Source organism: Balaenoptera borealis (genome assembly GCF_965194805.1).
Source record: "Balaenoptera borealis genome assembly, chromosome: 1".
NCBI classification, from domain to species: Eukaryota; Metazoa; Chordata; class Mammalia; order Artiodactyla; family Balaenopteridae; genus Balaenoptera; species Balaenoptera borealis.
In genome coordinates, this window is record NC_138860.1 from 43,753,893 (window position 1) to 43,779,723 (window position 25,831).

General features: G+C 37.6%; 1 protein-coding gene across 7 annotated transcripts in view; it reads left to right on the top strand.

The window, feature by feature from the left end:
- The window catches only part of KCNK2 (potassium two pore domain channel subfamily K member 2), a 243,378-nt gene that overhangs the window by 110,820 nt on the left and 106,727 nt on the right, over nt 1–25,831 (top strand). For all 7 annotated transcript variants that reach the window (XM_082401937.1, XM_082401939.1, XM_082401935.1 and 4 more), the window contains one exon: nt 25,473–25,590. In XM_082401937.1, the coding sequence (XP_082258063.1) occupies nt 25,473–25,590 (118 nt within the window). The remainder of the gene's footprint in view (nt 1–25,472; nt 25,591–25,831) is intronic.

Genomic DNA, 25,831 nt, shown 5'->3' on the forward strand with positions numbered 1-25,831 from the left:
GCCTGCAGCGTCAGAGGCCGGCGTGACGTTGCAGCAGCCTGAGGCGCGCAGTGCGTTCTCCCGGGGGATGTTGTCCCTGGATCACGGGACCCTGGCAGTGGCGGGCTGCACGGGCTCCCGGGAGGGGCGGTGTGGAGAGTGACCTGTGCTCGCACACAGGCTTCTTGGAGGCGGCAGCAGCAGCCCCAGCGTCTCACGCCCGTCTCTGGGGTCCGCGCTGATAGCCGCGGCTCGCGCCAGTTTCTGGAGTTCGTTTAGGCGGCGCTCTGAATCCCCTCTCCTTGCGCGCCGCGAAACAAAGAGGCAAGAAAAAGTCTCTTGCCTCTTCGGCAGCTGCAGACTTTTTCCCGGTCTCCCTCCCAGCCAGCTGTGGTGCGCTAACCCCTTCAGGCTGTGTTCACGCCGCCAACCCCAGTCCTCTCCCTGCGATCCGACCGAAGCCCGAGCCTCCGCTCCCAGCCCCGCCCGCCCCGGCGGGGGAGCAGACAAGCCTCTCGGGCTGGTGAGCGCTGCTCGGCGCCGAGCCTCTGTGCGGGAGTCTCTCCGTTTTTCCCTCTGCGCCCTTGTTGCTATGGGATCCGCGCTGTTAGCTGCGGCTCGCGCCCGTCTCTGAAGTTCGTTTAGGCGGCGCTCTGAATCCCCTCTCCTCGCGCACCAGGAAACAGGGAAGAAAAAGTCTCTTGCCTCTTCAGCAGCTGCAGACTTTTTCCCGGACTCCCTCCTGGCTAGCTGTGGTGCACTAACCCCTTCAGGCTGTGTTCACGCCGCCAACCCCAGTCCTCTCCCTGCGACCGAAGCCCGAGCCTCAGCTCCCAGCCCCGCCCGCCCCGGCGGCTGAGCAGACAAGCCTCTCGGGCTGGTGAGTGCTGGTCAGCGCCGAGCCTCCGTGCGGGAAGTGCGGGAATCTCTCCGCTTTGCCCTCCGCACCCCTGTGGCTGCGCTTTCCTCCGTGGCTCCGAAGCTTCCCCCCTCTGCCACCCGCAGTCTCTGCCCGCGAAGGGGCTCCTAGTGCGTGGAAATCTTTCCTCCTTCACAGCTCCCTCCCACTGGTGCAGGTGCCGTCCCTATTCTTTTGTCTCTGTTATTTCTTTTTTCTTTTGCCCTACCCAAGTACGGGGGGAGTTTCTTGCCTTTTGGGAGGTCTGACGTTTTCTGCCAGCGTTCAGTGGGTGTTCTGTAGGAGCAGTTCCACGTGTAGATGTATTTCTACTGTATCTGTGGGAAGGAAGGTGATCTCCGCGTCTTACTCTTCTGCCATCTTTTCTCCTCCCCCTTCAGAGCACCATACTGTTTTGATTAATGCAGCTTTGTAATATGTTTTGAAGTTAGGAAGTGTGAGACCTCCAGCTTTGTTCTTTCTCAAAATTGTTTTGGCTATGCGGGGTCCTTTGTAGTTCCATACGAATTATTTTTTTATTGGAGTATAATTGCTTTACAATGTTGTGTTAGTTTCTGCTGTACAGTGAAGTGAATCAGCTGTATGTATACATATATCCCCTCTGTCTTGAGCCTCCCTCCCAACCCCCCATCCCACCCCTGTAGGTCATCACAGAGCACCGAGCTGAGCTCCTTGTGCCATACAGCACCTTCCCACTAGCTATCTGTTTTACACATGGTAGTGTATATATGTCAATGCTACTCTCTCACTTCGTCCCACCCTCCCCTTCCCCCACGGTGTCCACAAGTATGTTCTCTATGTCTGTGTCTCTTTTCCTGCCCTGCAAATAGGTTCATCAGTACCATTTTTCTAGATTCCATATATATGCATTAATATATGATATTTGTTTTTCTCTTTCTGACTTACTTCATTCTGTATGACAGACTCTAGGTTCATCCACATCACTACAAATGACCCAATTTTGTTCCTTTTTATGGCTGAGTAATATTCCATTGTATATATGTACCACATCTTCTTTATCTATTCATCTGTCGATGGACATTTAGGTTGCTTCCATGTCCTGGCTATTGTAAATTGTGCTGCAATGAACACTGGGGTACACGTATCTTTTTGAATTATGTCTTTCTCAAGGTATGTGCCCAGTAGTGGGATTGCTGGGTCATATGGTAGTTCTATTTTTAGTTTTTTAAGGAACCTCCATACTGTTCTCCAAAGTGGTTGTATCAATTTACATTCCCACCAACAGTGCAAGAGGGTTTCCTTTTGTCTACACCCTCTCCAGCATTTATTGTTTGTAGACTTTTTGATTATGGCCATTCTGACCAGTGTGAGGTGATACCTCATTGTAGTTTTGATTTGCATTTCTCTAATAATTAGTGATGTTGAGCATCTTTTCATGTGTTGTCGGCCATCTTTATGTCTTCACTGGAGAAATGTCTATTTAGGTCTTCTGCCCATTTTTTGATTGGATTGTTTGTTTTTTTGATATTGAGCTGCATGAGCTGCTTGTATATTTTGGAGATTAATCCTTTGTCAGTTGCTTCGTTTGCAAATATTTTCTCCCATTCTGAGGTTTGTCTTTTTGGCTTATTTATGGTTTCCTTTGCTGTGCAAAAGCTTTTAAGTTTAATTAAGTCCCATTTATCTATTTTTGTTTTTATTTTCATTAGTCACCTTATCTTGGACAAAGGAGGCAAGAATATACACTGGGGAAACGACAGTCTCTTCAATAAGTGGTGCTGGGAAAACTGGACAGCTACATGTAAAAGAATGAAATTAGAACACTTCCTAACACCATACACAAAAATAAACTCAAAATGGATTAAAAACCTAAATGTAAGGCCAGACACTGTAAAACTTAGAAGAAAACATAGGCAGAACACTCTTTGACATAAATCGCAGCAAGATCCTTTTTGACCCACCTCCTAGAGTAATAACATACGAATTTTAGAATTGTTTTTTATTTCTGCAAAGTATAACATTCAGAGTTCAATAGGGATTTCATTGACTCAGCATATCATTTTGAGTAGTATGGACATTTCAATGATATTAAGTCTTCCAATATATGAACACAGGACATGTTTCCATTTATTTCTGTTTTCTTTAATTTCTTTCAGCAAATTTTGTATTTTTCATTATACAAGTCATTCACCTCCTTGGTTAAGTTTATTTCTAGGTATTTATTTATTTTTGATGCTATTATAAATGACAATGTTTTCTTAATTTTTTTGATTGTTCAGTTAGTGTAGAAACACAACTGTTTCTTCTATTGATTTTGTATTCTGCCACTTTGTTGTATTTGTTTATTAGTACTAACAGTTTTTTTGTGTGTGTAATCTTTAGGATTTTCTACATATAAGGTCATGTAATCTGGACAGAAATACTTTTACTTCTTTCTTTTCAATTTGGATGCCTTTATTTCTCTTTGTTGCTTAATTGCTTTATTTAGGACTTCCAGTACTATGTTGAATAGAAGTGGTGAGAGTGAGCATCCTTGCCTTGCTCCTGATCTTTGAGGAAAAACTTTTTTTTCATTGTTGAATATGATGCTAGCAGTGGGTTTTTCATATATGGCCTTTATTATGTTGAAGTAATTTCCTTCTATTTCTAGTTTGCTGAAAACTTTTTGTCATGACAGGGTGTTGAATTTTTCAAATGGTTTTTCTTTATCTATTGAGATGAATATATGATTTTTATTCCTTGTTCTCTTAATGTTATCATGTTGATTAATTTTTGTTTATTGAATCATCCTTGCATCCCAGGGATAAATCTCACTTGGTCATGTGTATGATCCATTTAATGTGCTATTAAATTCAGTTTGCTAGTATTTTGTTGATGACTTTTGCATCTATATTCATCACAGATATTGGTGTATAATTTTCTTTTATTGTAGTATCTTTTTCTGGCTTTGATATCAGGGTAATGCGGACTCTGTAAAATAAGTTTGGAAATGTCCTTTTCAATTTTTTGGAAGTGGTTGGGAAAGATTGGTGTTAATTCTTCTTTAAATGTTTGGTAGCATTCATCAGTGAATCCTCTGGGCCTGGGCTTTTCTTTGTTGGGAGGTTTTCAATTACTGATTCAATCTCCTTACTAGTTTAGGTATGTTTAATTTTCTGTTTTTTCATGACTCAGTCTTTGTAGATTGTTTCTAAGAATTTATTCATTTCTTTTAGGTTATCCAATTTGTTGGGTATAATTGTTTATCATAGTCTCTTATAATCATTTTGTTTCTGTGGCGTTGGTTGTAATGTCTCCTCTTTCATTTCTGATTTTATTTATTTGAGGCTTCTTACTTTTTTTCTTAATCAATTAGCTAAAGGTTTGTCAATTTTGTTTATCTTTTCAAAACACCAACTCTTATTTTTGCTGATTTTTTCTGTTTTTCTGTTCTCTATTTTGCTTATTTCTGCTCTGATCTTTATTATTTCTGTCCTTCTGCTAATGTCGAACTTAGTTTGTTTTTTCTAGTTCCTTGAGGTATAAAGTCAGGTTCTTTATTTGAGAGCTTTCTTTTTTAATAAAGGTGCTTACCACTATTGACTTCCCTCTTAGTACTGCTTTTGCTGCATTCCATATGCTTTGTTATGTGTGTTTTCATTTTTATTTGGCTCAAGATATTTTCTGATTTCCCTTTTGATTCTTCCTTGAACCATTCATTGTTCGGGAGTATGTTGTTTAATTTCCACAATTTGTGAATTTTCTAGTTTTTTTTCTGCTACTGATCTCTAGTTTCATTCCATTTTAGTTGGCAAAGATACTTGGTATGATTTCAGCCTTCTTAAATTTTGTTAAAACCTTTTTTGTGACCTAACATGTGATCTTTCCTGGAGAAGGTTCTGTGGGCACTTGAGAAAAATATGTATTCTGCTGCAATTGAGGGGCATGTCTGTTAGGGTCTTTGGTTTATAGTGTTGTTCATGTCCTTTGTTTCCTTATTGATCTTCTGTCTGGATGCTCAATCAGTTATTGAAAGTGGGGCATTGAACTCTACTACTATAATTATGGTTGCTGTTTATTTCTCCCTTTAGTTACGTCAGTGTTTGTTTCATGTATTTGGATGCTCTGATGTTAGATTCATACATACTTATAATTGTTATATCTTACTGGTGAATTAACCCTTTTATCATTATATAATACCCTTATTTGTCTCTTGTGACAGTTTTTGACTTAAAGTCTATTTTTCTATACAAGTATGGCCACCCCTACAATCTTTACCATTCACGTGAGAATATTTTTCTCTTCTTTTATTTTTCAGTCTATGTATCACCTTAAATCTAAACTAGTTTCTTGTAGACAGCATATTGTTGGATCCCTTTTTTTAAAAAAAAACAATTCAGCCACTCTACATCTTAGGCGAGAACTTACTGTTACTGTTTTGTTCATTGCTTTCTGTTTATCTTGTAGCTTTTTTTCACTCTTTCCTCTTTGCTGTCTTCTTTTCTTTTTGCTGATTTTTTGTGATGATATGTTTTGATTTCTTTCTCTTTTTCTTTTGTATATCTTCTATACATATTTTCTTTGTAGTTTCTATGGGGCTTGTACAAAACATCTTACAGCTATAATAGTCTATTTCAGGGTGATAACAACCTCAATTGTGTACCAGTACTCACAAACACATGCTTTATATATTGATGTCACAAATTACATCTTTTTTATCTTGTATGCATTAACGTTTTTGTGGTTATAGTTATTTTTATACTCTTGTATTTTAACTTCTATATCAGAATTAAAATAATTATGCACCACCTTCAAATATTCTATATTTGTTTATATATTTACCTTTAAGAGTGAAGTTTATACTTTTATGTGCTCTCTTGTTGCTCTCTAACGTCCTTTCATTTCAACGTGAAAGACTCCCTTAACGTTTCTTGTAAGGCAGCCTGAGTGGTAATGAACTTCATTAATTTTTGTTTAATCTGGCAAAGTCTTTATTTATCTTTCATTTTTGAAGGACAGTTTTACCAGATATAGTGTACCTGGGTGGCATTTTTTTCTTTTAGCACTTTGAATATATTTTTCTGCCCTGCAGGTTTTCTGCTGAGAAATCTACTAATAGTCTTATGTGTGTTCCCTTGTATGTGATGAGTTACTTTTCTCTTGCTGCTTTCAAAATTCTCCCTTTGTCTTTGACTTTTGACAATTGGATTATATGTCTCTGGGTGGGGACTTCTTTAGATTCACCCTATTGAGAATCTTTTGGGCTTCTTGAATCTGTATGTTTATTGTCTTCCCCAGAATTGGGATTTTTTGGCCATTATTTATTCAAATAAGCTCTCTGCCTCTTTCTTTCTTCTACTTCTGGGTCTTTGGATGTATACTGGTCTGCTTGATGGTGGTCCCTAAATCCCTTAGGTTCTCTTTACTCTTTTTTTTTTTTTTTTTTTTTTGCCACATTGCACAGCTTGCAGGATCTTAGTTCCCTGACCAGGGATTGAACCCAGGCCCCAGCAGTGAAAGCACCAAGTAGTAACCCCTGGGCCACCAGAGAATTCCCTCTCTTTACTCTTTTTCATTCTTTTTCTTTTTGTTCCTCTGACTGGATAATTTCAAATCTCATGTCTTTCTATTCCCTGATTCTTTTTTTCTGCTTGATTGGGTCTGCTATTGAATGCTTCTAGAGAATTTTCCATTCAGTTATTGTATTCTTCAGCTCCAAAATTTCTGTTTGGTTCTTTTTTTTATACTTTCTTTTTGTGCACATTCTCATTTTGTTCATGCATTGTTTTCCTGAGCTCACTGATCATCTTTATGATAGCTATTTCATATTCCTTGAGGTAATTCATATACATTTGTTTCTTTAATATTTGTTTCTGGGGATTTATGTTGTTCCGTTGATTGAGCCATGCTTCCCTGTTTCTTTGTGTGTGGTGTTACTTTGTGTTGTGATCTACACATTTGAAAAAACAGCCACCTCTCTCATTCTTTACAGACTGATTATGTACAGGAAAAGACTTTCACCAGTCTGCCCAGCATGAGATTTGGTCGGCCTCTCAAACCTTTTCTGTGGTTGCATAGTCTCTGGACTTGTGCATATAAATTTCCAATTAGATGGATTTGTCTGTTTGTAATCTCTTGCTACTTCTGGAGTCTAGTACTGCAGGTTTTCTAGAGCTATTGCAAGGCTTCCAGGTCTCTTTTATTCTCAGTGGTCCTAATGTTTCTAGAATATGCTGCATCCCATCAGTGCTTTGAGTTGGATGAGATAGAAACCAGTCCTTTGGGTAGCCAGTCCCAAAAAGCTGGAGTGTCAGACACATGCTCCACTCTTTTCTGTCCCCTGAGGGAGAGAGCGTTAAGCTGTAATAGACTCTGTCACCTGTATTATGCATCCTTTGGGGCATAAGCAAGCTGCAAGCTGCCCAGCTCACTTTGGTTCTCAGTGTCCTCCAGGCATCTAGAGTGTACGGAGTCCTGTAAGTGCTCTAAGATAGGCAAGACAGAAACCTGTCCCTTGGGTGGTACCCCAAAATCCAGAACATTAGATGATGCATGTTCCAGTTTCTTTCCTCTCTAAGGAGAAGCCAGAGGCTGGTTTTCTTCCAGTTGCACCACACTGAACTGGCGAGTGCCATGAAATTTTCTACGAGCTTTGATGTGGTTGGTTTCATGCTCATTTGAGGTTTAGGAGCCTCTTAACTGATTTCTGGATTTCTCACTAAGGGAACTAGTCTGTGCATTGTTGAATTGGTACCTCTTTCTGGGGGAGGGGGAGAGGGTCTTGAGATTTCTATTTCACCATTTTGCTGATGTCACCCCACTTGAAGCCATGGACTTTAAAGCCATGAACAACTCAAGTAAGATTTTTATAATTATAGCAGCAATAAATAAGTAAACTAATAAACATATAAGGTAATTACAAATGAAAAACCATAATTCTAAGTGTTTTGAAAAAATAGAGAGTCGCTGCCTGGGCTAATTAAATTGGCAGATCAGGGAACTCAGATATTTTAGCATGTATCTGGAAGGTAATAAATAGCTATACATAGACACGTGAATAACTGGAGGAAGGCATTCCAGGTAGAGAGGAGAGCAAAAGCAAAGGCCCAGAGGTAGGCACATTCTTGGCAGAGAGGCCATCTGGTTACAGGGGATGAATGAAGGGGAAATTTATATTTAAAGGGGTTAGAGGAGTAACAGGGGCTCAGATCCAATTGGGCCTTGTAAATTGGTGTTTGGGATCTTGGATTTTACTCAGAGTGAGTTGCAGGACCATGAAAGGACTTGGAGCAGAGCAGGGACATGATCTGACTTGTAACTTAAAGGGATCACTGCGGTTGCCCTGTGAGGAGGAGAATGTAGGTGGATGAAGTTGAGAATCCACTGCAAGAGCCCAGTAGGGAGATAGTGGTGGCCTGGGTGAGGACAGAAGCAGTGAATGTGATGAGATGTGGTCAAATTGGGATCTTTTGAGGGTAAAGCTAACAGAATTTGATGTGAGTTGTGAGAGAAAGAAGTCGAGAATGATTCATAGGTTTGGGGCCTGAAGAAGTAGAAAAATAAAGTTGCCAACTATTGAGATGGGAAGAACTCATGTGGAACAGTTTCAGGAAGGAGCTTAGGAGTTCAATTTGGCATATGATTGGTTTGAACTGCCTTCCAGACATCCAAGCAGGGAACAGTCCAGGATGAAGAATACCTTTGGGAGTTACCAGCATATTGACAATATTTAAAGCCTTGAGTTTAAATAAAATCACCTAAGAGTGTGGATGGGTAGAGAACAGAACCATGGGCTCAAAGGTGAGGGGGATGAGACAGCAGTCAGGGAGACTGGAGGAAAGCTAGAGTGTGGTGTTCTGTGAGCTAAGACATGTTGCCAGTGGGGAGAGATTAGCTGTGTCAAATGCTACTGCAAAGTCTTACTCTCTTTACCATGACCTGTAATGTGCAATTAGTACTCTAGTCAGTCAGCTCATGTTAGTGATTTTATATGTACTTAGAAATCAGTAAGCACAGCATATGCCACAAATAATTCTTGAGCAGTTAGCATTATGCTAGACATATAGGCCATATGTGACACAAAGATATAAGACAAGGCCTGATGATCATTTGGGATACATTATATACATGTGGACAAAATAAACAAGATGTTCACCCAGCTTCAAACTTATGAATGGACTATTTTTTCAAAAAATTCATTTATAAATATATTTGCTACTTGGAACTTTCAAAGTTATCACATAGAAATAATATTATAAATGATAACTATGTCTGAAGCTAGGCAACCAAAGATGTAATACAGCTAAACAGTAACACCAAGACCTGTGACTGATTTTCCAGGTTATTTTATTATTGTTTTTACTTTGAACTAGTGATCCATTTAGATTCTCTATGCCTCAGCTTTTGTGGAAGATAAATTATATGTATCTGATTCCTGTCAAATGATACCATTACTGATAGTGGTCACAGGGTTATTTTTGTGAGATGGTGAAGCATCTCAGGTCTTGCACTGCTGGTTCCCAGTAGTTACTTAAGGAGAGGTAGCTGTCTAGAGGACGTACAATAGATGCACAGCAGGTGATTAAAAATGAAAAAGTGAGTGAGGCTCAGCTGTATTCAGTCATCTCTTGATGCCAGTACTCTTGCCCCTCCCATGCCCCCTCTGAATCCTCAAGAGACTCTGTGTTGTTTTACTGTGACTTTTCATTCCTTTCTCTCTCTCTGCCCAGTTTAAACATAGCCTATCCTGCTCATTCTACCAGCATAAACACATTCTTGATTTGAGGGAGTTTGGGGGCAGGAGAAGTGAAGATCACTAAGGATGTTTAGCCCAACTTGGTACCTTTCCAGGCATTAGACCCATCCTCTGGCAAAGACTGCCCTGCTAATGGCATCTTCACATTTTGGGCCTCTGAACAGAGGAGATCCTCTAGTCTTGTGCTTATCATGTAGATTTTGGGGCATCTTTCCTTTCATAGGTTGTTGTGCTCTGAAATGCTCTTGGGATTGGTATCTTTGTGTGAATGAAGATGAACAATGCTGCATATGTGAATGACGAATGTAGAAAACATGAGGAGAGATGCCAGGCTCGTTTTCAGTGCTGAAGTGTGGTGTGACACTCTTAAGTCAGGCTGAGAAGTGCCCAAGGGAAGGATTTAATTGCATTTTTGTGCAGTAACTACTGGACAGGTGTCAAACGGTAGCTCAATCATTCCAGTTGGCTTGAAAAAGTATAAGAAATTCAGGTTTCTATTTTTCAACAAAATGGATTTCAACCAGTTCAAATTTGCTGTAACTGGTAAGTATATGGGTGTGTAATTGAGAAAGATGGGGGAAACTTGGAGTTTTAAAAGCTAAGAAGCTAAGACAGGATGAGTACGAATCACTACACTTTGGGAAGTTATTCATATATTGTTTTTTCTGTCTTGATTCTGTGACCTAAAGAGCCAAGAAATATAAACATATTAAGCAGTTTTGCATGACTTCCTTTTCTCTGCATAATGTTAGCAAGTCATTAGTAAATTTACTCTGCAGTGTATTAAGAAATTTTACCTGGATCCCAAAAGCACAGACATTTCTTGTAGATTTATTAATGGCAATGAGTCAATTCAGCTGCAGTGAGAAATACGTAAATTTTACGGGGCCTGAAACAGAGGAACTGTTTATCAGAATATTATTGGAATGTTTTAGTATTGTGATATTTTGCCTTTATTGGTGACTAATTTGGGGTGTGGGAAGTTTGGTTTACCTTCAATACAAGTTGGGTTAACAGCTTACTTTGTTGGTTGTGAGTGTGTATACAGACCTTAAGATTTTCAATCCTTGTCATGATCTTTTACTATATATTCAGGAAGGGCAGGAAAAAAAATTCACTTGTTTTCAAAACCTCTAATAAAAACGAGATTGCCTTTCTGTGGAAACCTGAATAGTTTCCCTGTTTCCCCTATGATTAATTTTATATTGGTATAAAGCATATTTTTGTTTAAACTGGTATCTGTTATGGAAGTATACACTTAAGTGTATTGGAAAATCAAATGAATAGAAACCAGTGACATTCTATTAAAAAGGCCAACAGAATCTCCAAATTTGGGAATTCTATGGATGCGTGTAAGTGACACTGTAAAACTCCCTTTGTTCTGTTTTGGGCTATTTTGTTTTCTCATCAGTTTAGAACTTCAGGCCTTAAAAACAGAGCATGAATAAATGTTGGTTAGTGTGGTGTGCCTGGGCAAACTGGTGTAAAAATATTGCCTAGTGCTATGTCTCCTTGATCTCACTCTTGCACCTACTCAAATCCTATTTTAAGGGTAACTTCTTTCAAAAGAACTTCCTAGACAGAGTGACTGTAACTCGCTAAGTTCCTATCTTATTCTTCCAGAACTGTCTCTTTGTTATCTAAACAGCCTTTATCTTTATTGTCTTCTACTTGCCCTTTTGTTTCTTTCTGACTTCTTGTTCTATCTCCTTCTCTCTCCAAAGTTTCCTTTACTTTTATTAACCTCTCCCCACCCCCGACTTATGCTGAGATGAGGTGGAAGGGGGATGGATAGAAATTAACATTCTGATAGAATATTAATACACAATGTAATAATATGGAACTTAGGAAAATTCATGGAAAATAGCACAGCTGGGGGAGTGCAGGTTTCAGTCTGCTTGCTTTACATGTATTTTTTTTGGCTCCTTCTGAGTTGCAAGGACTCAGTGGTCTTGACCATGTTTTATCCTTTCTACAGTGCAGTGTCGTTTCATACAGACCACAAAGAATAACAGAATTTCACTGTTTCCAGTTCAATCCTTGTCTGATGTATAAATCATCTCTATAATCACCTTGCAAATGGTTACTTGATCTTGGATTCTCTTATACAAATTCATTTAATGATAGAAGAGTGGTATGTAAACTATTTTACATGTAGCTACTCAGCGAGATATTGATGACTTCAAAATGCCTTAGGACATGCTTATGTTAGATGAAAATAGTTGAAAGCACATTTATTATGATAACTATTAAAACCAAAAATTGAATATATGCATGTTGTAAAAACTGTTTTAGGAACTGCGAGTGATTTTTTTAATTCTTATTTTTCCAAATGTTCAGTAATATATATATATATTACTTTTATGATTAATAAAAGCTTCCAGAGTGGATAAAACAAGGAAGATGACCCTCATACCCTGCGGTGTGTCTCTTGCTTCTGGCCCTGGTGATAACATCCACCTCCAGCTCTCTGTTGGTTCCGACTTTGGATTTTAAGCTTTTGTTTCTACTGATAGGAAATAAATTTACACTTTCAATAGAGCAAGAAAAAAGCTGTACACTTCATTACTCTGTATAAAAATAGTTTTGACATGCCATGGCATTATCCCTAAATAGAAGGGAAGTCTTGGGAAGGTAAGCGAGATGTTTACTTTTAGAGGTGCTTTCTAAAATCTGGTTTGTGGAAACTGCTTCCTGTAGGTAATACTATCCTTTCTAAGCTATAAGAATTAAGCTTTTTGTGTTTTTTACAAAAAGGACTCTTCTTTATAAGAAGTTTCTAATTAATGTGTGGTTAAACTTAGGTAATGCATTATTTGGAAACACACGCTAAGGACTTTGAAAGCCTATTTAAGATAGGAAATGTGTTTTCATTCAAATTGTTTCCAACAAAGACAAAACATTAAAAATGTACTGCATATTACCTTTCTGACTTAAAAGATATACTCTGGGGAAACCTTGAAAACTTCCTTCTTTACCAGACTCTAAATATAGAATGATGTAATCACCTGTGTTCTGTATAAAATATGCAAATGTACTGCTCCATCATTTTTCTACACATGAAATCAGAAATATATCTTTTAAAAAGGAAAAGATTATTGATGTTAGATTTAGAAATCTGACCTTTGTCAATACTTATTACAGTTCATTTAATTGTGGAATAAAATTTGGGGATTTATTTTTTTATTTTGGATTTATGTAGGTGCCTCTAATTTTCCTAGACAAAAAAAATAACCAAAAAAAAAAAATGCCATCTCTGTATAACTATAGAATTTCTGAAAAACTAAGTTCATTTATCAAACTGGAGGCTAGAATGTATGAAATATTGGATATCAAATGATGAATATACAAATTTACTACTACGAAATGTAATCATCTTAAATAGTAGATAATAGCCCTTGATTTCTGAGATACGTGCAAATGTTGGACATAACTTGAATTTCCAATAAGGACGCAGTGGTTAGTCCATGTTTTCTCACAAAAGCGATCTCAACCATACAGGGTTTTACTTAAACTAAAACATATATATCCTTCACTGTAAGCAAGACCATAGTAGATTAATTTGCTATTAATAGTTTCCTGTTTATGGGCATTAACTTTATTTTTTTAATTTTATTACTCTTTTTAACATCTTTATTGGAGTATAATCTCTTTACAATGTTGTGTTAGTTTCTGCTGTATAGCAAAGTGAATCACTTATACGTATACATATATCCCCATATCCCCTCCCTCTTGCGTCTCCCTCCCACCCTCCCTATCCCACCCCTCTAGGGGGTCACAAAGCACTGAGCTGATCTCCCTGTGCTATGCGGCTGCTTCCCACTAGCTATCTGTTTTACATTTGGTAGTGTATATATGTCCATGCCACTCTCTCACTTCATCCCAGCTTACCCTTGCCCCTCCCCGTGTCCTCAAGTCCATTCGTTACGTATGCATCTTTATTCCTCTCTTGCCCCTAGGTTCTTCAGAACCATTGTTTTCTTTTTTTAGATTCCATATATATGTGTTAGCATACGGCATTTGTTTTTCTCTTTCTGACTTACTTCACTCTGTATGACAGACTCTAGGTCCATCTACCTCACTACAAAAAACTCAATTTCATTTTTTTTATGGCTGAGTAATATTCCATTGTATATATGTGCCACATCTTCTTTATCCATTCATCTGTCGATGGACACTTAGGTTGCTTCCATGTCCTGGCTATTGGAAATAGTGCTGCAATGAACATTGTGGTACATGACTCTTTTGGAATTATGGTTTTCTCAGGGTATATGCCCAGTAGTGGGATTGCTGGGTCGTATGTTAGTTCTGTTTTTAGTTTTTTAAGGAAGCTCCATACTGTTCTCCATAGTGGCTGTATCAATTTACATTCCCACCAACAGTGCAAGAGGGTTCCCTTTTCTCCACACTCTCTCCAGCATTCGTTGTTTGTAGATTTTTTGATGATGGCCATTCTGACCAGTGTGAGGCAATACCTCATTGTAGTTTTGATTTGCATTTCTCTAATGATTAGTGATGTTGAGCATCCTTTCATATGTTTGTTGGCAATCTGTATATCTTCTTGGGAGAAATGTCTATTTACATCTTCTGCCCATTTTTGGATTGGGTTGTTTGTTTTTCTGATATTGAGCTGCATGAGCTGCTTGTATATTTTGGAGATTAATCCTTTGTCAGTTGCTTCGTCTGCAAATATTTTCTCCCATTCTGAGGGTGATCTTTTTGTCTTGTTTATGTTTTCCTTTGCTGTGCAAAAGCTTTTAAGTTTCATTAGGTCCCATTTGTTTATTTTTGTTTTTATTTCCATTTCTCTAGGAGGTGGGTCAAAAAGGATCTTGCTCTGATTTATGTCATAGAGTGTTCTGCCTATGTTTTCCTCTCAGAGTATTATAGTGTCTGACCTCACATTTAGATCTTTAATACATTTTGAGTTTCTTTTTGTGTATGGTGTTGGGGAGTGTTCTAATTTCATTCTTTTACATGTAGCTGTCCAGTTTCCCAATAAGCACCACTTATTGAAGAGGCTGTCTTTTCTCCATTGTATATTCTTGCCTCCTTTATCAAAGATGAGGTGACCATATGTACGTGGCTTTATCTCTGGGCTTTCTATCCTGTTCCATTGGTCTATATTTCTGTTTTTGTGCCAGTACCATACTGTCTTGATTACTGTAGCTTTGTAGTATAGTCTGAAGTCAGGGAACTGGAGGAATAGGGAGCCTAATTCCTCCAGCTCCATTTTTCTTTCTCAAGATTGCTTTGGCTATTCAGGGTCTTTTGTGTTTCCGTACAAATTGTGAAAATTTTTGTTCTAGTTCTGTGAAAAATGCCATTGGTAGTTTGATAGGTATTGCACTGAATCTGTAGATTGCTTTGGGTAGTATAGTCATTTTCACAATGTTGATTCTTCCAATCCAGGAACATGGTATATCTCTCCATCTGTTTGCGTCATCTTTAATTTCTTTCATAAGTGTCTTATAGTTTTCTGCATACAGGTCTTTTGTCTCCTTAGGTAGGTTTATGCCTAGGTATTTTATTCTTTTTGTTGCAGTGGTAAATGGGAGTGTTTCCTTAATTTCTCTTTCAGATTTTTCATCATTAGTGTATAGGAATGCAGGAGATTTCTGTGCATTAATTTTGTACCCTGCTACTTTACCAACTTCATTGATTAGCTCTAATAGTTTTCTGGTAGCATCTTTAGGATTCTCTGTGTATAGGATCATGTCATCTGCAAACAGTGACAGCTTTACTTCTTCTTTTCCAATTTGTATTCCTTTTATTTCTTTTTCTTCTCTGATTGCTGTGGCTAAAACTTCCAAAACTATGTTGAATAATAGCGGTGAGAGTGGACAACCTTGTCTTGTTCCTGACCTTGGAGGAAATGGTTTCAGTTTTTCACCATTGAGAACGATGTTGGCTGTGGGTTTGTCATATACGGCCTTTATTATGTTGAGGTAAGTTCCCTCTATGCCTACTTTCTGGAGGGTTTTTAACATAAATGGGTGTTGAATTTTGTTGAAAGCTTTTTCTGCATCTATTGAGATGATCATATGGTGTTTATCCTTCAATTTGTTAATCACATTGATTGATTTGCATATATTGAAGAATCCTTGCATTCCTGGGATTAACCTCACTTGATCATGGTGTATGATCCTTTTAATGTGCTGTTGGATTCTGTTTGCTAGTATTTTGTTGAGGATTTTTGCATCTATGTTCATCAGTGATATTGGCCTGTAGTTTTCTTTCCTTGTGACATCTTTGTCTGGTTTTGGTATCAGGGTGATGGTGGCCTTGTAGAATGAGTTTGGAAGTATTCCTCTCTCTGCTATATTTTGGAAGAGTTTGAGAAGGATAGGTGTTAGCTCTTCTCTAAATGTTTGATAGAATTCGCCTGTGAAACCATCTGGTCCTGGGCTTTTGTTTGTTGGAAGATTTTTAATGACAGTCTCAATTTCAGTGCTTGTGATTGGTCAATTTATATTTTCTATTTCTTCCCGGTTCAGTCTCAGAAGGTTGTGCTTTTCTAAGAATTTGTCCATTTCTTCCAGGTTGTCCATTTTATTGGCATATAGTTGCTTGTAGTAATCTCTCATGAGCCTTTGTATTTCTGCAGTGTCAGTTGTTACTTCTCCTTTTTCATTTCTAATTCTGTTGATTTGAGTCTTCTCCTTTTTTTTCTTGGTGAGTCTGGCTAATGGTCTGTCAATTTTGTTTTTCTTCTCATAGAACCAGCTTTTAGCGTTATTGATCTTTGCTATCATTTCCTTCATTTCTTTTTCACTTATTTCTGATCTGATATTTTTAAAAGGGCAGCGGCTTAAGAAGAATCCACCTGCTTTCTTTTTTTTTTTTAAAGATTTATTTATTGATTGATTGATTGATTGCTATGTTGGGTCTTCGTTTCTGTGCGAGGGCTTTCTCTAGCTGCGGCAAGTGGGGGCCACTCTTCATCGCGGTGCGCGGGCCTCTCACTATCGCGGCCTCTCTTGTTGCGGAGCACAGGCTCCAGACGCGCAGGCTCAGCAGTTGTGGTTCACGGGCCCAGTTGCTCCACGGCATGTGGGATCCTCCCAGACCAGGGCTCGAACCCGTGTCCCCTGCATTAGCAGGCAGATTCTCAACCACTGCGCCACCAGGGAAGCCCCCTCTGATCTGATCTTTATGATTCCTTTTCTTCTGCTAACTTTGGGGGTTTTTTTTTGTTCTTCTTTATCTAATTGATTGAGGTGTAAAGTTCGGTTGTTTATTTGCAATGTTTCTTGTTTCTTGAGGTAGGATTGTATTGCTATAAACGTCCCTCTTAGAACTGCTTTTGCTGCATCGCATAGGTTTTGGGTCATTGTGTTTTCACTGTCATTTGTTTCTAGGTATTTTTTGATTTCCTCTTTGATTTCTTCAGTGATCTCTTGGTTATTTAGTAGCGTATTGTTTAGCCTCCATGTGTTTGTATTTTTTACAGTTTTTTTACTGTAATTAATATCTAGTCTCATAGCATTGTGGTCAGAAAAGATACTTGATATAATTTCAGTTTTCTTAAATATACCGAGGCTTGTTTTGTGGCCTTGTATGTGATCCCTCCTGTGGAATGTTCCATGTGCACTTGCAAAGAATGTGTGGCTACACGGCTCAGAACAAAATGGAGAAATAGAAAGAAAGAAAAATAAATAAAATAAAATTAAATAATAAAGTGATTAAAATATTAAAAAATTATTTAATAAAAAAATTTTAAAGTAATTAAAAAAAACAGAAGAGAGCAACTAAACCAATAAGCAAATACACCAATGATAAGAAGTGCTAAAAACTATACTAAGATTAATTTAAAAATCGAAACTAGTCAGTCGCATACAGCAAACCCCAAGTCTACAGTTGCTCCCAAAGTTCACTGCAGCAATTTTGGGATGATTCGTTGTCTCTTCAGGTATTCCACAGGTGCAGGGTACATCAAGTTAATTGTGGAGATTTAATCCACTGCTCCTGAGGCTGCAAAGAGAAATTTCTCTTTCTCTTCTTTGTTTGTACATCTCCTGTGGTTCAGCTTTGGATTTGGCCCTGCTTCTGCATATAGATCGCCCTCTGGCATCTGTTCTTTGCCCAGAAAGGAGGGGCTTAAAGGAGCAGCTGATTAGGGGACTCTGGCTCACTCAGGCCGGGGGGAGGGAGGGGTACGGAATGCAGGGTGAGTCTGCGGCCACAGAGGCCAGTGTGACGTTGCAACAACCTGAGGGGCGCCGTGTGTTCTCCCGGGGAAGTTGTCCCTGGATCACGGGACCCTGGCAGGGGTGGGCTGCACAGGCTCCTGGGAGGGGAGGTGTGGATAGTGACCTGTGCTTGCACACAGGCTTCTTGGTGCCTGCAGCAGCAGCCTTAGCATCTCATGCTCATCTCTGGTGTCTGCGCTGATAGCTGCGGCTCGCGCCTGTCTCCGGAGCTTATTTAGGCGGTGCTCTGAATCCCCTCTCTTCACGCACCCCGAAACAATGGTCTCTTGCCTCTTAGGCAGTTCCAAACTTTTTCCCGGACTCCCTCCTGGCTAGCTGTGGTGCACTAGCCCCCTTCAGGCTGTGTTCCCCTAGCCAACCCCAGTCCTCTCCCTGGGCTCTGATCTCTGAAGCCCGAGCCTCAGCTCCCAGCCCCCACCCGCCCCAGCTGGTGAGCAGACAGGCCTCTCAGGCTGGTGAGTGCTGGTTGGCACCGATCCTCTGTGCGGGAATCTCTCCACTTTGCCCTCTGCACCCCTGTTGCTGCGCTCTCCTCCGTAGCTCTGAAGCTTCCCCCCCGCCACCCCCCATCTCTACCAGTGAAGGGGCTTCCTAGTGTGTGGAAACTTTTCCTCCTTCACAGCTCCCTCCCAGAGGTGCAGGTCCCGTCCCTATTTTTTCTTTTTTCTTTTGCCCTACCAAGGTACGTGGGGAGTTTCTTGCCTTTTGGGAAGTCTGAGGTCTTCTGCCAGCGTTCAGTAGGTGTTCTGTAGGAGTTGTTCCCCATGTAGATGTATTTTTGATGTATTTGTGGGGAGGAAGTTGATCTCCACGTCTTACTCCTCCTCCATCTTGAAGGTCCTCCTCATATTAACTTTAATTCTGCAGTAATAAGTGTTGCACTCAGTGAAAGCATGTTTTTACACACTGTTAATGAAAACATAAATACCATTCTCTTGTATGCTAATATGGAATTGATATTTTATAGGCCAAAAACTGCTTGGATATTGGCAATTTTACATGGTTCAACCAGTATTATTAGCTGAGAGCTACTACTGGAATATTTTTGTGGGGCAGTATGCTAATATGGTATGGTTTTTAGGAAGTTGTTTGCTTCCTCGTTGGATTGTCAACAGTCCCAGTTGATACTCTGACAGAAGTATTTGACAGAAATATTATCTCATGCAAGGAAGCCTATAGCACTGCTTTAGTCTCCAGAATACCAAGAAAGGACACAAATGTGAAGAAGATGGTTTTGGTTTCTGGGGATTTTTCTCAGTGGTACAAAGGATGTTATGGGCTGCCTTTGTATGTAAGTTTGTAATGAAGCCCTATAATGCTACTTCTTGGCTGAACTTAATAGGTATAATGGCCCAAGAAGCAGCCCCAGTGATTAGGACTACAATATGTCACTGACATTAGAAGAGAAGCTTCTTCTGCAAAAGATGTCTATAAATAACATTTAAGACAAATATGTTTGGCTAATAAAGATTTTCTGAAAAGCACCTAGGAAATGGATAAACAAATGTGACTACTCATTGATTCAAATATGCTGATCGAGGTTGCCTAGGATCTCCCAGTGCTGTATTTGAATTCTGAGCCTGTAAGAGTAAGGGCCATCTTGAGACACTCTCTGGTTTTATTAGCAGCACTTTTCAGAGCAGTTCACATCATCTGGCATTAGGTAATCATGATGTTGCTGCATAGCCAGAAGGTTAAGGATAAGATGCATAAGGACCCTGCAGCCTTTAGCAACAGTCTTCAAACATTGCTGCATATTATTGACAGTTGATGATGATTTTTTGTGGTGTAACAATAAATAGCAGTGATACCTACATAACATCTTCCCACAAAGTCATTTGGCAATAAGAGCATCATTATTTTGCTTTCCTTATTATGCATTCTTCACGTCAAGATAGTCTTGTTTATATGGTTGAAATGGTCAGATGCAGTGTTGTGAATGTGTGATTTGACTTCTTTCCTAAAGGCTAGCCTCCACTCAGGATGAAATTAGTTCTTCCACAAGGAAATAGTGACCAAAAAAGATATAAAATTGTGTCTTACAGAAATTTGGCAAGAGAATACTTGTTCCCCTTTGAGGAACTGTATAATTATACAGATATCAGTATAATTATAATTGGATTTAGCTACTATATCAATTTATTTGAAATAATGTCCTTTTTCAGAGGAGAAGAAATGAGATCAATCTTAAATATCCAGTTAAAAGAAGTTGTCATTGAACCAGTTACACATACATCTTTGATGTAGCCCTGTTAGATGCCAGTGCCTTGTACCTGAAGTTTAGAATTCTTATATCACTTAAAAATTTCAAATTATTAATGTGACCCTACTTTTAGGATTATAGGTATGATAGCATATTTTAATGAAATCTTGGTTATGATGTTAACAGGAGGAATTCATGGAAGCAATTCAGAACAGTCTGTATTGTTCTGGTGAACATGAACATCTGAGCATCTGAGCAAAGGGAAAAAAACCCATGAAATCAGAACTTGTATTTTAAGATCCACAATATAACCTACTCTGAAAATAATATATTCTTCAGGCCTTCCCCGGGGTTACTTACTTTATAATATCTTTTCCTTCAATGAAAAAATAGCTAGTCAAGTACTTTATAACACATGCTAAAGTTGTTCCGAGGCATTGGACACACAGGAAAATTTTAATGATTGTCATTGATTGTCTTGAGTTCCAAGGCTATACTAGTCTCTTACAATTACAAATAAGTGTGTCTTATTGTTGTTCGGTGTTAAAACTCGATATAGTTCCAAAACACTAGATGACATCGAGACAGAAACTTCCTACAATTCAAGAATACACAAATTCACATTAGAACTCAGTGAACTTTGATTCTAAAGCCATCATTGTCATGGAAACCAAGATTTTTTATAATTACTTTTATGAGTAATTTATCCTTTATCCTCTCTAGAACTATAAGCCTCTCAGAGCTCTATTTCTTAAGTTTAAACTCCTATTCTTGACTAGAATCGTGTATCCAATTGCCTTTCCTTAATGTACATTCTATGATTGTCAATTAACTGAAAAGCAAAAATTGAGTGTGAATCCAATCAAGGTTATTTTATACTATTTCTATTGTATGTTAAATTTGGAAGTCCTCCCTTAATCAATACTTCAGGATTAAATGCCTAGGATCCCACATTCTCTTTACCCTAACATAAAAAATTCAACTTATTCATAAATTATGAACATGACTTGATTGTCCAAAAAAGTTGCAGTTAGTGAAAAAGTGCATTTTTATTACAGATGAAGTGATTGTTACTTTAATCACATAATATGGCACATACAGAAACAGTTCTCATGAAGACATTTGTTAAGTGCTCTGATGGCGTGAATTGACATTGAAATTGTAGGGACTCTTAGATATGTCAGTGCACTTGTCAAGGGCATCCAATTTCCTGTGGATGTTGACCAGGGGACCTAATACAAAAATATAAAATAGGGCTTCCCTGGTGGCACAGTGGTTAAGAATCCACCTGCCAATGCATGGGACACAGGTTTGAGCCCTGGTCTGGGAAGATCCCACATGCCGCGGAGCAACTAAGCCCGTGTGCCACAACTACTGAGCCTGTGCTCTAGAGCCCGTGAGCCACAACTACTGAGCCCACGTGCCTCAACTACTGAAGCCCACGTGCCTAGAGCCCGTGCTCCACAACAAGAGAAGCCACCGCAATGAGAAGCCCGCGCACCACAATGAAGAGTAGCCCCCGCTCTCCGCAACTAGAGAAAAACCTGCATACAGCAACGAAGACCCAACGCAGCCAAATAAATAAATAAATAGATAGATAGATAGATAAATAAATAAATAAATAATCCTCTTTAAAAATAGAAATTTACAAGAATCTTCCAGAGAAAGGACCTCACGGTAGACTCATTCTCATAGTGATTTGACATATTCCTGGTTCCATCTCAAGCCTGTGTTGCAATAATCACAGCTCTGTGATAACTATTTACAACCCACACATTGCCAGACATTACTGTCTCTAAGTCTACATTTGCTTCTTTTGGGTTTAAATAATTTGTGGAACTTATCCAAATGTCTGGGTAATGCTGAACCTCGTCACTGACAAGCAAAAGAATAGGCTAAAATGATGATGCTGGCTATGGAGGCTATATTAGGTCAATTGTTGGAGGAATTAGCTTGCTTCTACTAAATAAAATAATTTTACTTAATTGGGTGGAGTCTAAAGACATGCCTTATCTTTTCTCATCTGTACCATCCATGTTTTCACTTCTCTGTTGTTTCCCCATTGTCTAAGCACCATAAAAACTTGATAAATATTTTTTTGAATAAATGAATGTGTTGAAGAAATGTCTATAAAATATAAAAATATACTTTTTAATTAAAGTACAGTTGGCATACAGTATTATGTAATTTTCAGGTATACAACATAGTGATTCAACATTTAAATACATTACAGAATAATCATCATGATAAATCTAGTAACCTTCTGTACCATACAAAATTATTACAGTGTTATTGACTATATTCCTTTTGCCATATATCACATCCCTATGACTTATTTATTTTATGAGGAAGTTTGTACTCTTAATCTCCTTTATTTATTTCACCCAGCTGCCTTCCCTTTCCCCTCTGACAACCACTAGTTTGTTCTCTGTATCTATGAGTTTATGTTTTGCTTTGTTTGTTTTGTTTTTTAGACTTCATATATAAGTGAAATCATATGGTTTTTGTCTTTTTCTGTCTGACTTATTTCACTTAACATAATACCCTTTAGGTCCATTCATGTTACAAATGGCAATATTTCATTCTTTTTGATGGCTGAGCAATATTCCATTATATATGTATCCATCTGTTGATGGAGCCTTAGGTTGCTTCCATGTCTTGGCTATTGTAAATAATGTAGCACTGAACATAGGGGTACGTATCTTTTTGAATTAATGTTTTTCATGTTCTTTGGATAAATACCAAGAAGTGGAGTTGCTGGATTGTATGGTAGTTCTGTTTTTAATTTTTTGAGGACTCGCCATACTGTTTTTCCAGATTGGTTGCAGAAGCATATATTAGAATCTGTTTCCTATTAAGCCTGGCATTTAAGAGATTTATAAAATTCTAAAACAATGCCTCTCTTCTCACTAAATCTTTGCCTTGGAAACATAATTATTTTTCATAAAAGTATGTTAATTTATTTTAACATATAATGGGCTTATTGTAATTTTTACATGAATTAATCAAAACATTTTGAAAGTTAGAAATTCAAAAATATAAATAACAATAGTTACAACTCACATTCCAATGCTCCTTGATGTCTACAATAATTTTTGAGACCATAAAGTGGTTCTGAGATAAAAAAATTTGAAAGTTGCTGGCTCAAAGAATGGGCAATATATACTTGTGTATACAACAGCAATAACCAGTTATAATATAAAATGGAAAAAAAGTAAAATATCTAAAAATAACCTTACAGTCCTATGTGGAGTATAACAAAAAATGGTCTATTTCAGAATATGAAAGGAGACTCAGTAAATGGAGATTCACACCATGTTCTTTGATGGGAAGTTTCACTATTATAATAGTGCTCATTTTTCTTAATTAATTTATAGATTTCACATATATCCAAACAACAGAAATATATTAAACCTGTGAAAATGAAAATTTCTATAAAATTTAACTAAATGATTCCTAAGTTTATGCAAGAATAATAGGTTAGTAACTGCAAAAAAACATTTTTCAAAGAAGGATAATCAGGGAGACCTGCCTTATCTGATATTATATTTACAGTAGAGAGTCAAATAATCAGTTATCTCAAAACCAGCTTCATTGTGTGTTGTGTATATATGTGTATATATGTGTATTTGTGTGCATTTAATATATGATAAAGGAAACATTAGTGTTCAACTTCACTCACTAAAGGATACGTAAATGTAAACAATTCTTATCAGTTTAGTAAAGATAAAATATTAATATCAGAGGTAATAGTATTGCTAAGCATTTGTAAATTGCTGGGGGGCAATTATAAATTGTAACAACCTTCTTGGATAGCTACTTGCTACTATACATCAAGTGCTTTAAAATATTCATAATCTTCAATGTGGCAAATTTATTTCTAGCAATCTCTCCCACAAAAATATTCAGAAATGGAAAAATATTTATATGCAAATGTGTTCATAGCAGCACTTTTTATAATAAGACAAATTTTAGAACAGCATTTATGTCTACATATTGGGCAATGATTAAGTAAATATGGTAATGACAAGGAAAACTGCATATAGAATAATATTAAATAAAAATAGAGAATACATTTCATATGGTTCATAAATCCAGCTATGTAAAATGTGTAGCGGAATGCCAGGAGCAGATACCTTAATACATTAACAGTGGTTGTCTCTGAATTCTGGAATTATGAAAAATTTTTATTATCCTCTTTATGCCTTGCTGTATTTTCCTAAGTTTTTAAAATAATGAATATATATCATTGTTAAAGTAAATAAAAACATTACAATTCAATTAACTGTTGAAGTTTCAATTTATAGTTTAAGACGAGTCAGACAACAGATTTTATATTGCATTTCAGCTCTGGATTACCTGTTCTTTTACATCTGACAGTAACTTCAGATAGGTACTGTCATTAACTTACATGTCATTTACATGTCATTAACTTCAGATAGTGCCTCCATTTTCACAGTGTAGTTTTTGTGTATTTGCTAATAAACTATATAACTTTAAACAAGTCACTTTACCTTTCTTGGTCTTTAATTTCCTTGCCTATCAAATGAAGGTCCTTCCAGTTTTAAAATCTGGAAATTAAGTGGTAAAGATTTAAAAACTGTATTTCCAACAGAAATGTCTTTTGCCACCATCTATATGTCTCTCTTTTACTACACATTTTCTCCTAACTTATTCTCTTCTATGTTTGTGTTTCTGGAGCTCCCTCTTCCCTTCCTAACATCTGATGATTGAGAAGGGATTATAATATCATCTTTCTGCCTGTCTCCCAGTACTACTCAAAGTAGCATCCAGATTCTAGTGTTCCTATATGAATATTGTTGACTGTCATCTACAGGTCATTGATGATACTCATTGTCATAGAATTTATAAAAATCTGTAGAGATTCTAAGAATCTCGATATAAATGAACTGACTCAAGCTTGATGGTGAAGTGCTGTTGTCTGTTCCTTGTCATTTTAGCCTGTTTTGTTGGACCTTACTGATATTATACTCTCTACTGCTATACACAACCCAGGCTTAGATACCTGTGTTTACCATTCAAAATGACTAGCACTTTGGAAATACTTGTTTTTTTGATGAAGCTATTATATAGTATTTAAATGGTAGTTTGCAATCTGATATTTTAACTCTGTGGTGCTTACTAAAAATTATTGCTATATTTAGTTGTTAATTCAAATAAGTTGCTAAATATGGTACTGGATGTTGATATGAATGCATATCATAACACAATATGATAAGCTTTATGCAGATTCATTCACTCGATATCAAATATAATTTTCTTATAATTTAATGTATTAAATTCTTTAGTGTAAAATTTTAATCTATATTGTATACTTTAAATGGAAAAGCAAACCTCAGAGTTGATGCTCTTTGTCTAATTGGTCATCTGGGGTGGAATATATGCTGTTTGATGCCTCCATGTGATTCATGTGTACTGATAAATTTCTTTTTAAACTTGCAGCAAATAGTGGCAGCAATAAATGCAGGGATTATACCTTTAGGAAACACCTCCAATCAAATCAGTCACTGGGATTTGGGAAGTTCCTTCTTCTTTGCTGGCACTGTTATTACAACCATAGGTAGGAGACAACTTATTTTGTTTTTTAATTTTGGTACAGCTTGTGAGCTAAAATTCACTTGTTTGAATTTTTTTACAGTTGGTCAAAATGGTCTACTTAAGGTAGAAAACTAGATTTTAGTAAATTGATTTTGAAAAGAGAGTTTAAAGGTTTGAACAAAGGAATGATGGAAATGAATTAGTTATTGTTTCAGAATACTGAGTTGTTTAAAATCCATGTGAAACTCAAGAGCAGTTCATTT